The sequence below is a fragment of the Telmatherina bonti genome, assembly GCF_933228915.1.
Source record: "Telmatherina bonti genome assembly, chromosome: 14".
NCBI lineage: Eukaryota > Metazoa > Chordata > Actinopteri > Atheriniformes > Telmatherinidae > Telmatherina > Telmatherina bonti.
This window is the reverse complement of record NC_136612.1, coordinates 31,315,601-31,328,297: the sequence shown is the minus strand read 5'-3', so window position 1 is coordinate 31,328,297 and position 12,697 is coordinate 31,315,601. Positions and strand designations below refer to the sequence as shown.

General features: G+C 38.0%; 1 protein-coding gene across 1 annotated transcript; it reads right to left on the bottom strand.

Annotated features, from left to right (window-relative positions):
* Positions 1-2,599: 2,599 nt before the first annotated feature.
* On the bottom strand, positions 2,600-11,696 carry tbc1d17 (TBC1 domain family, member 17). The gene is made up of 17 exons (XM_079252687.1): positions 11,597-11,696; positions 10,738-10,833; positions 9,963-10,040; positions 9,760-9,871; positions 9,496-9,679; positions 9,313-9,424; positions 9,038-9,208; positions 8,132-8,257; positions 7,926-8,029; positions 7,506-7,600; positions 7,289-7,405; positions 6,825-6,925; positions 6,059-6,158; positions 5,757-5,854; positions 5,541-5,657; positions 5,371-5,457; positions 2,600-3,248 (listed from the first exon to the last, which is right to left on the bottom strand). Exons 1-17 carry the CDS (start codon positions 11,621-11,623, stop codon positions 3,081-3,083), a joined length of 1,893 nt encoding a protein of 630 aa, XP_079108813.1. The 5' UTR covers positions 11,624-11,696; the 3' UTR covers positions 2,600-3,080.
* Positions 11,697-12,697: the final 1,001 nt, after the last annotated feature.

Below are 12,697 nucleotides of genomic sequence, written 5' to 3'. Positions count from 1 at the left end.
AAATAACTGAAGACACTGCAGTATTTCCTGGCTTTTGGTACAAAATAAACAGAAAAAATGGACTTCCATACGAGCGTCACAAAGCAGCAGATTATTGAAGGTAAAACAGTTGAAGCACGTAAAGCTTAGTCACAAGTAGAAGAAACACTTAAGTGAAGGAATGAATTTAACTCTTTAACAGTGTTAATATTCAAGTTGAAATGAATTGTTCAGTTTCTGAGACTTATTGCATCACCTTACGGTAAAAACTTTGTTGAAAACTGCATTGTTGACAACCTCATACGTGTCTTCTGCTGTCCAGATAGCTTTTGCATCCCAATTATTAGATCACAAAATAATAATAATAAAAATATAAACTTCAGCTTAAATAAATCTGAATTTTCTGGCATTGGCCAGGCGTTAAGGGGTTGAAGGGTTAAAGAAAAAAAAAAAAACATCCTTTGCAGAATTATTTATCCTCATATCTTTACAGCTATCTGTTAATTGCTTAAAGAATTTTTTTATCTTATGAATTGAAGGCTAACATTAACACATGACCAATAAAGACTTTTTTTTTTTTTTTTTATCAGTAAAGGAAGATTAATATTCAGTTATCACTTATAATATACAGGTAAACAGTTAAAAAATAAACAGTGTTTCCATCTGAATATTCAGAAAGACAATACTGAAGCACTAAGTACCTTAACACTGCACACTATACAGTAAATATTATACTTTCTACAAGCAAAAACGCACCAAAAACAATGATTTCCCACAAAATTTCACTTAAATTTCCATCAGTATTCTAAGGTGTTAAAAAGAGAAACAGATAACAAATAGCACAATCAACTATTGTTTAATACAGGTCTGTTAGTTTCCTCCGAGCTTATTCTAGGTTGTCCCAGTTCACCATTATGGCACTTTGGATCTGGTTTACATTACTTTCACATCAAATGGGTCACTTAGCACAAATATCCAAGAAAAGTTACACATCAGTGCCAATAATGTCCTTTTCCCAACTGTGACCTTGTTTTCCAAGGCGGCGCTCCAGCCCCGCACGCCGCTGCAGGCCCCCAACGCTGCTGCATCAGTACAAACAATGAAGAGGCGGACCCTCTGAGTCTTGGTGTTTCCTACAGTCTGCTGTGCTTATGGTATTAAATCAGAGTTGGTCCAAGGTGTAAAATCAACCAGTTGAGGCCCCAGAACCCCCAGGGGCCCTGAAGTGAAGTTAAAATGTTAAGATTAGAACAAAGTATAGTTATGACAGTTAATAATCTAAATAAATAATAATACAAAAACTTAATATTGAATTATTTTCATCATGGTAGTGTTTCTGTCGTGAAAATGTAAAATTAATTGTTTGTAAATTATAATCTCTTTATTACATTTTGTTAAAGGGTCAAATAAACTTGGCAGCTTAAAAAAAACTGAATTTTCTGCCTTTGTTTGGTGTCAGGCTTAACTGCAGATGTTTTCTGTATCCGTCCTGCTTCCAGCCCAAAAAAACCCTGCATCGGCTCTCTGTCAAGTCATCAAGTGTTTTAAAACTGATCCGAGTCTTCCTTTCATGCTTCCAGACAACCTTCTGTAGTTTTCTCTTATCCACCAAACGCATTAAACAAAACAGCATAAGTGGGAGAAAATTGGGCTTAAAGCTGTTTTCTCAGGTTAGTTATCTATTACAGAGACAAGTTGCTTCTATTGCATTATTTACACACTGAATCTCTCGTTAGTTATACAGATTAAGTTACTTTGTACGTGAAGATCAGACACATGACACAGAAAACATGATAAAATCCTTACAAAACACAATAAAAAACACCATTTGAACCGACTGCTTTTAGAATCTGCATTCATTACATTAATTTACCTACTTTTACTTCTTATTGTCAGAAAAATGTATTTAAATTACCTCAGTAAATAAATAAATGGTTCAAATGAGTGATAAATGATTTTAACCCCATAAAGCCAAATGTATTATATTTGGTACATAGTTTCTGAGACATTTAGCATCACTTGATGGTACATATTCTGTTGAACACAATCTGATACTGGTCTTCTGTACCATTATCAATACCAAAAAGCAGATTACACTATAAGTTTTGACATATCACATGGTAATAAATAGTAAATATCGCCCCATGTTACATTTTTCGTTACATTTTGTTAATAAGAGCCTAACTCTTTTTTTTAAAATTTTTTTTATTGTACTTTTCTTACCAATTTTCATGGGTAACACCTTAAAGGGTTAAATAACAGTATAACAGTAATTGGCTATTAATACTAAAGCTTTAATGTGAGAGCAGCATATTATTGTTGTAGGTGTTTTGTAGCAGAATAGTCCACTGGTTCCCAGCCTAACAACTGGGATGCTCCAATGAAAACCAAAACAAAGATAAAATGGTAGAAGGAGGAAAAATCTCTGGTTTTCTCAAGCTCCCAAACTGCACATTTGTGTGAATGACTTAACTTTTTATCACTAGAAATAAACAGTAAAGACTGAAGAAAAAGTCATTGATGTATTGTTGGTACACTGAATAAGCAGTAGAAGCATTTCAACACTGTTTTGTTAAGATTCAAACATTTATTTGGTAATAATTTTCAGATGTAAAATGGCTTTACATTATGCAGATGATTACAAGGCTTTAAATATTACCACGCAGCATGTGAAAACCTATAAGGCATGCAAAAACTTTGCATAGGGCAGGAATGGCATTATATATTTCTAACATGGTGCTGCCAGTGAGTTTATCTTTCATCTTTTTTCCTTCTCAGACACAATGAAGAGGTTCAAAATGAAAAGAATAAATGACTGAAAGCATGACAGTGCAGAAAAGTACAGTTTCAGAATAAAACAGCCAGAATAAACAGAGATACACAAAAGAGACAATGGCAGGGAGACGGGACATGTAAATTAAAAGCCAAGGTGTCAGAAGAGAGAGGACAGACAGAAAAAACAACACTGCACAAGGATGGAAACACTCTTAAAAGAACAGTCTCAGCAGCGCCCCCTGTCTGTGACAAGTAGGAACAACAGTCCTTCCTTTTCCTTTATAAATATTTTCCGTTTATCTCAGTCCAGATGTTGACATACAGATTTATGGGTATGTGGGAACATGTGATGACTCAGAAGCAGCAGCAGCAGCTCCTGTCTGCGATTGGCTGAGGAGGTGCTGCGTCTCGCTGGTCTGGGAGTCTGGGCTGTTCTCCTCGGAGCTAGACGGGACGTAAAGGCCCAGAACCTGCTGCACTTTGACAGGAAGCTCCTGGTTTGGACATTGGGATAGCAGAGAAAAGTATTTAGGAATGATCTTCTGAAATGTTTAATTTAATCCAGATTTGGGGGATTATTCTGTTTTAAAATACAGTTGTAGAGTTAACCACGACATGGAAGTTACCGAGCAGACAAAAACTTTTAGACATTTAGCAATGTTAAGGAAACATATCAAAACAAAGACAGGGGTATTAAAATAAATTTTCCATGTTATGATATACATATTTTCTATGTCTGTATTTGTGTCCCTTCAGATACATGATGCCTGATCAAGATGAATCATAAAACAAGTTGTGTGGCGTTTCCCATCTTCATCAGCAAGAAGTAAACATGAAATACTCTGAAGCTCCTGCTTTTTCCACATGTGGCACAAAAGGTATTTATGAGCTTCTGCAGTGAAAATATAAATAATCTTTATTTCCACTCATTTCTTAAAGGCCTGAAACATACAGTAAACATTAAAACAAGCTTGTTGTATTGTCACCATGACGCCACATGAGGAAAATGCAGCGATGTCTCAGCTGCTCAGCGGTCCTGGAAGGAGTGTGTTCTGCCTCCCAAACACACCAGGAGACGTCCATGCATGCAACATCTAACAAAGAGCATCCAGAATGCTGCTGCTAGAGCTTTAACCAGGAGCACTTTGCTTTGTGACTTATTTAGACGATTTTATGTATTTTATCTCCTAACATGGATTTGATTGTATTTCTCTTGTGTGTTCTCTCATCTGATGTTTATGTCTGTTTATATTTATAAATCCTTACTCAGTTAAAGACACCAGAACCGGAGGTTGCAGTTTATGAGTGTGTGAGAGAAAGTGTGCCATCAGGTGAGTATTTTTACTTTCCAAAAACTGTGTTTTGAAAATTGTTAGGTAATATTCTCAGGTGCAGAGGTGAATAATCCAGGTGCCATAAAGTAAAAGTTTTGTGCAGCAGCTGTCCAACCAGTCGCTAAACCAGCTGATTTAGTCTGCTCAGCTCCATGCAGGTAGATGAGCCTGCAGGTGAAAACACCTGTTCTAACTGCACAGGTACATCCAAGCACATGGCAGGACTTCCACTTTATGGCACCTGGATTAGACTCCTCTGCTCAGGTGTGTGTTTTATATTTCAAAAAAAGAAAAAAGCTTTTATTTAATAAAGCACATTGAGCTGCTTTTTTGTCCAAAATGTGAATAAACTCGCCTTTTTTTCCCCTACAAACCAACTGTGCAACCAGATGCTCCAGATTGTGTTTTAAAATCTGAATTAAAAAGATTAAAACACTGAGTTCGTCCCACAGAGGAATGTGTGTGTGTATCAGTTTGTGGGGCGGATTTACAAAATGGATTGAGTGACGAGTTAAACCAAAGCACAAACATACATTCATTTTATCACTCAATGTTTTACCTGTTTTATTAATTATACCTGTGTTCAGTTAAAGAGACAGTATTCAGGGAATGATGTTGTTCGGGGAATGTGGGGGGGGTGTGGTTGCTCTCTGTCCTTGTGTGTGTATGAGTGTGTCAAAAGCGATTGTGTCTTTATTGTTTTTAAATGTCTTGTTATCTGCTGTTAGTTTTAATCCTTATAACCTGAGTTTATCTTGTACAGCACCTTGTGTTGCCCGTGGCATGAAAAGTGCTCAAGAAATAAAGTTTGATTTGATAAATTAACAAACAAAGCGTAAAAGAAATGTTTGGGAAAGACGTGGTAGAGGTTACGTTGTTAACTGAAGTGTGTGTTAATCCAGTAATCCAGGAGGTGAAGGGTTAAGAGATGTTCTGGTGGGGTTATTATCAGAATTATGAACAAAACTCTGTTAAACTGAAAATGCTGAGTTTTACACAAGTGTTAAAAAGTGATTGGACAAATAAGTATCTTTATTTCTGTCTACCTCCTTCTCAGACACTATGCATTGTTTTTTTTGTGTGCAGGACAGAGGAGCGGCACCAGACATCTGGACTTGCACAAAACCTGGAGCTCCAACGGGCGAGCTAATCCGCATCCACGTGGGACGTTCTGAGTATTGTCACGTAAACTATGAGACGTGAACCTGCGAGGCTGATTTTGGGCCCAAAGTGAAATAAACCAAAACTCTCCAGTGAATGATGATCTGAAGCTGAACCTTACTTTGCACTGAACCAGCTGCAGGTAGATGGCCTCAGCATCACGCATAACCCTCTGCAGGTCCAGCTTCATGGTCAACTCGTTGATGTGCTGCAGATCAGTCAAGATGAGGAAAATCAGAAAGCGTTTGCTGACCAGGAGTGTCGCAGTAATCTGTCATAATGTACACACACCTTTAAAATAGTGTTCAAGTCGTGGTCTGAGCCAATCAGCTCTCCTCGCTGGGACATGAGGATGGAACAGGCGATCAGCAGATGGAAGTTGTCACAAGGAAGTCGAGTCCAGAGAACCTGAGGCAAAAAAAAAAAAATAGAGAAGAAAGTTAAAAGTTGTCAGAAACACCCGCAGAGAGAATACACACGCATCACACAGCACAAATACACACTCACTTCCCACAAGGTGAGGATGTCCTCAAAGGAAAACTCTCTCTTGAACCAGATGAGCAGCCAGCGGAAACAGAAGCAGAGCGAGCCGCTGTCCTGAGAGTCTGCACATCAAAGTGTTTCACATTTTAACTCATGAATGTTTCCTCATTTTCTACACGTGTACAAACTGTTCACATCATCTGCATGTGGATATGGACAATTACAATCCTGATGCATCATGAAGTGCTTGTATCACAGCCCCTCCACTGGTTTGCTTGTTGTATCTGTTCTACTTTTCATTCCACTTCCCCTAAAAACGGACTAACCCAGGAAGTCACAGAGCTCCGGGTCCAGAGTCTTCAGCAGGACGCTGAGTTGGAGGAGCTGCTGCTTCATGGCCTCCTGAGACTCTTCAAAGTTCTGATGCTGCGGAGAGAAACAGTGAAAGAAGGCTGTTAGTGATGTGTTACCATCGATTTTTTACATGTAAATGTGCTGTTTGTTCAGAAACACTCCTATCATCAACACAGCTGCAAAACGTCTGAATCCACTGTAGTTCCACTAAATCGGTGGTTATGAAACTTTTTCCAATATTTTAGTCCCTGCAGAAACATTTTTGAGACCAGTAACCCTAAATTATTTTAGTTCAGGGCTCCACTTTGCCTGACCAGTAAAGTAGCCCAAAAAACAGCTGATGAACAATGAAAACTGTGAAAAACATGTGCAGTTTCAACAATATTGTATCAGTTACATATTTACATTTTTTAAAAAATTTCTTTTATTTACATATTTTATTTAACATTTTTATTGTATTTACAGTATTTCATCTAAGTAAAAAATAGAACAGTTGTCTTTTTTTTAAATTAAAATATAGATTCATAAAATACAAATTATATAATTAATATGTGTCATCAATAAATGTGATTAATTTAATACATTTTAAATAAATTTTAAATTTTATTGGTTATACAATATTTCTGTCTTGCATTTGTATCTATATACATTTTTCTAAATATTCTATTTTTATTTGATTTGAATTTTCTAGACACATTTTTTTTCATTATGACCTACAGATAGAAGAATCCTACTAACCACGAGCTCCATGAAGCCTGTCAGACACCAGAAAGACTCCACTTCGTTCTGGGTTACAAACAGGATGGGAGAAAGGAGGTCGCTCATCCCCTGGACGTAACCTGAATGGACGGAGGAGAAAAAGTGTCAGAGGAGATGAAACCTGCACCCAGATGAAGAACTTTCACCTCGCGCCACCTGCACAGAGGTTTCAACCAGAGACAGGTAAAAACCCACTCAGAGGTGTGATGAAAAGTAATCACATAACAAACAAATACTTGTAATACAAGCTTATAAATGAAATAGTTTTTTTCTTTATAACATTACTGTAGATTCTATTTTCTCTGCAAAACACTCGCTTGTTTGGACAAACCCTGATAATCTCACTAAAACATTAAGCTCCATGCATGATGACGGCTTTATGCAGATTATTTACTGAGAGATGAAGCTCCTGGTTATTACTGTTTCACCTTATGGATACACACCGAGATCAAAGTTGTACATGCAGTAGGTCATCAGGACGTCGTGAAGCAGAGTCAGTCCTGGATTGTCGTTCCCAGAGAAGAATGTGTTGTTTCTGTCTGTCCTGTTGACGTCCCTCTCTACAACAGGATGAAGACAGATCAGCATGTGCAGATCCGACAGGAAGCCGCCTGAAATGATGATTAGATCTGCTTTCATTTGACTGATGGCGGTTCTGACCTATCAGGCTCCTGTATCCTCTGAGGAGGGAGTTCCTCATCTCTTGTTCTTCACTAACCGACTTCCACTGCACCTTCATTCTGAAGTACTCATCTCTGCAGACAAAGAGGGACATTAAAGCAACTGCATTAATAATAACCCTCATTAAAAACAATAAAATGACTCACTTCCTCACATAAAATGATTTTAGATAATTAACATGATAAAAAGCAGCTCTGGGAACAGGACAGACAGAGGCAATGTGAGGTCGGAGCGGTCATGGACGTGTTTGGGGAGTGACTTCCACTGTGGGGGTTTAACATTTTAGGGAAAACACTCTTTTCTTGCAGAGCTAGATGAGGAAGTCAGCAAACAAGGAAGCGAGCAAACTAAATCATCCAAGCGGACCGAGAGTGAGTGTCCAGGAAGGAAAGCCCTCACGTTTTGACACGAACGATGTCTTCTCTTTCCTTTGTAGTGCTGTTCCACGAGTAAAAACCGAGAAGAAACTTCCACACTTCTTTTCTTAGTGATGGTGAGATGCCCTGCAAGACGAGAAGAGCACCAACGAAAGTACATTTGTTTTAAAGAGGTGTGTGTGTGTGTGTGTGTTTGTGTGAGAAACCAGAGAAGAAACTGCGTCCTACCCCTTTGAACACAAGTTCTTTGACCCTTTCTGGGTTCTTCACACGACCTTCTGAGTCCAAAAACTCTTCCCATTTGTCCAGAGGTTGTCCTCTGGTTACATCTGGTCTGGGACCAAGCTCCAAGCCCTGGAAGGGAGACAAACATGAAGAGAACCAGTCCGTATGAACCACAACACTGTACACTCGCCCTGTGAAGATGTTAGTACATTTTCTTCTACATTTGACTAATTTAGTCGACATACTTGTGCAATAATCTCAGTGGGATGTTTCTTTCCACTGTAAAGTTTGCATTGCAAATGTCTTTTTACCCACTTTTTTATTGTTGAATATGTTTTAAACTTGTATGTAGAGGCCATTTATGTGTTTTTGTTTTCTTTTATGAGAAAAGGCTGTTTTGAAAGTTAAATTATTTTTTGGATTATATTTTATTACACAGATAGATTTTTATTTAAAGTCTGTTATTAGCTTTTTGGTGAGAGTGAGAGCGGTGAGGGAAGACGGGTAATTTATGTCACGTCCAGGGGTGGTGGTTTTTTTTTTTTGTTGGAAATCAGTGTGGTGGTGTGAGACAGGATGACTTGATTTTTTGACAACTTTCAGGCATTTTGTTGGTTTTTGTTAACTGGAACAAATATATAATGAACCACCTTTATTCCATTTTTTTTGTTTAAAGAAAAACAAATTATTTGTCATTTTCTAAATCCTTTCCATTTTATTTTTTTATTTGGACTTTTGGAAGCGCATGCAAAAATCAGACAGTCCACTCTGCCACCGCCTTTAAAAGGAACGTGGAAAAGGCTGGTACATTGTTTTTTTTTTTTACCAGTCTATGGAACAAATAAAGTATCTTATCTCTTATTAGACACTGATGTGGCTGATTCATTCTGGTTGTATTATTTTTCTTACACAGGTGATGAGCTCAAATCCAGGCTCATCATCAGGTTGCAGAGGCAAACTGGGATCCTGTGCAGACCGAGAGTGGATCGGAGACTCTGGAGGTCGAATCGCTGCTCTGAAGAAATTTGTGACTTTGGAGAATCCGCCAAATGTAGTGGCATATGGGTCCTGGATGAATCTCTGCTCCAGATGAACAAAACAAAGTGAAGATGAGAGGCATGTTGCTGGGTGCACGGAGGTACGGATGCTTCTGTGTTTAAAAGGAATGAATCCTCTAAACTCACCGAGACAAGATCAGACCCTCCATCATCAAAGAGCTGCAGCTTGTCGAAGGACTGAGAGAGAGCACCCGAGTCATGCGGGTACGCGAGGAACAGCCGCCCGTCAACCGGGGACCTGTTTTATTTGTGTAACATGTCAACAACGATGCGGATGTAGCGCAACATGCTGAAATGAATCCTACTCACTGGTCCAGGATGATGTAACGTTGCAGAGCCCTGAGGAGCTCCCTGGTTCCTCCTCTGTGGAAGTGCAGAGGAGGCAGTGGGTGTCCACCTCTGCTTGTCAGCACCAGAAAGTTGCGACCCAAAGAGAAACGCGCCCTTCGGAGGGAGTAAAGCTCGGAGAGAGGCAGAGAGAAAGCCCACTGACCTGCATGAGAAAATGAGAAGTTTGGTTCTAGATGTTTACTTTACTGATGTTTGGCAAAATTTGCAAATCCTGAACTGCACCTGAATCTTTGACTGGGACGTTCACGCAATCTTTTTTAACGGTGCTGATAACTGCCCAGTCTGGCTCGTACCCGGGGTCAAAGTTTGTGTCCTCCTCCCCTCCGTCACCATCCTAAGAAGGAAAATGAGACGGCCATTTTCTTCAAATAGAAATACAATTTGTTTGTTGCTTTTTTGGGTGTCACGTGGAAAAGGTTGCAGACCTTTTTGGTGTAGAGTACGGCAGGAGCATTGCGCCCCTCATCCCCCAGTGGGCTCCACTCCAGAGCTGGCACTCCAGCCTAAAAATATAGATAAACAGTTCAACAAAAACTAGTTGATTTAAATTTAACTAACATTGTTATGCTGAAATCCATCTTCTCCAACACTATTATTAAGTCTGTCATCACAGTTTAATCCCATCATGGCTGGATTACAACAACTCTCTGTGTTTGGACATCAGCCGTCTGTCTGCACCTGGTAAAAAATTCGGCGGCCAGACTACAAACTGGTACTAAAAAACAGACAGCATTTCTTCTGTACTAACATCTTCTCACTGGCTTCTGGTAAAAAATAATACTTTAAGATGTTCCTCAATCAGGATTGGTTTGTAATGGACATTGTGTATTTGCAGCACTGGTTCTAATAAAGCAGTAATGCCCTAAATGTTAAGTAAATTTACCCTATTTGTGCATCTAAAGTCAAAATGTGTCCTCTGGCTTTAAACTGCCTTCAACATAAGATATATTGTAGCCATTTTTTAAATCTTTATTTCCTTTTTATTGCAAGGGTTTGTTTGATTTCTCTTTAACTATGTCTTTGCTATTCCATTAAAAGATATTTGTTTGGTTAGTTTTTGTGCATTAACATTGTGTCAAGCGCTTTTGTCAACTTTACTTGAACAAATGGGCTTTTTACACTTAATCTGACAGCAAACCCAGGAATTTTCTGATCTTTTATTTGTGCATGACGAAACATGGCTAACTAGAATTTGCTTACCCGCTCCACGATACGGATGAAACCTGGGATGGTGGTGTCCTGGTTGCTCCTCTTGGCATTTGTGTGGAGATACACCCCCTCTTTCTCAAATATCAGCTGAGAAGAAAGTAATCAAACAAACATGTAGGAAACAAAAGTTATTGAAATTAAAAACCATAATATGGTTTCAACTATTAATAACTTTATTATTTCATACTTTACATAAACATATTGTAAATGTTAGAAAGCAATGAAAATACCAAGTGTTATTTAATAAATAATAATAATAAAATTAAATAACATTCAGCTAGAACTTAACATGTAAAATGAACACACACACACACACAAACGCACAACAAAGCAATAAACAATGTGGTTGTACTGGTCACACTGGTTCTGTTTTGTTATTTTGTAAGCTGAAATACCAATGACAAACTTACTGCTGCTGTAACTTGAAAAAAAGAAAATACAGATCTGTACATGCAATGCTACTGTATCAGGTATGATCGCGACACAAAGAGCCAAAGACGCAACTGAATCACATGATTATGGGGTGATTTGTCAGTCGAGTGAGAGAAAACTAACATACCTATCAGGATAACTTGTGTAACTTGTTCATATTGATCTAACAATTTTGTCAACAAGATATCGTGTTTATATGATAATACAGCTGTATGAGACTTAGTTTGACCTCTTATGAGTAAACACATAACAACATAAAGCGAAAAGCGTCAGATTCTGTATTGAACCTTATTGATGGGCAAAAGCTAGTCGGCTAACTGTTAGCAAGCTCTTGTACGTCAACTCAACGTTTCAAATGGGGGTGCTACAATTCATAAATGAAAAAGTAATTATTTAAAAAGAAAAAGAAATACAATACCTTGTAATCATCTCCGTTTCCCCCCATTTTTTCTTGATGTGTCGATGTTTTGCTGTTCCAAAACAAATGTTACGTCATACTTCCTGTTCATGGGAAGTCCCGCCCACCCGGAGACGTAACGCCGTAAAACAACCAATCGGAATGCAGGGCAGACTTCTGCAGCAGCTTAATGGACGATCATGTCATAAATATTATGTTCAAATTGAGTTTTTTTTTTTTTTCCAAGTTCTATGTATTAACAAGATTTTACCAAATCTTTTCACCGCTTCATGCCAAGATTTTATTGTTGACAATGTTCGTGTTAAATCTTCATCACCAGTGAAATTTCTCATGCTGCATTCACTGGCTGTCAAAGACATCTGTTATAACAACTGCTGGCAGCCATTTAGTTATTCACCATCACACCAAATCACAGTCTTTGCTGTGAGTATTCACATTACTCATAATATTATCTAATGACCAGTTAGACACTAAAAAGTCATATTAGTCATGTCAGCTTTGATAACACAACAAATTATGGCTTGTATATGATTGCATATAATTGCATACAATTATAATTGCATACAATAAATGTTCAAGAAACACGTTCATTAATATTGAAGCTAAATATGTGAAAACTTTAGCAGTTGGTTAAGAATTGATTATATTCATTGCTGTCTATAGTGGCTGGACAACACATCTGTTATGTTGAAAACTTGTACACTAGGCCAATGTTTTTCAACCACTGTGCTATGGCAAACTAGTGTGCCTTGAGATATGGTCAGGTGTGCCATGGGAAATTATCCAGTGTTACCTAATTGGTCTAAAAACCAGCTCTGTGTTCTTCCAAACAGACCCAGGTTTCACAGAGGTGAAAAGAAATATGAACGATCACAAAGGACCTTTTTTCTTTGACTTTATTTGATTCTTATTCAAGATATTTCAACAAGAACAGCTTCATATTGTTAATACAGACTGCAGAGTCTTATTTTTCTGCATTCTCAGTTTGTTGTGTGCTCTATGATCCTTTCAATGAAAATAATGTACCTTGGCTATAAAAAGGTTGTTTATATCTACAGCAGATATAAACATGACCCAGTCCAAAGTAGAAAGTTATACAGC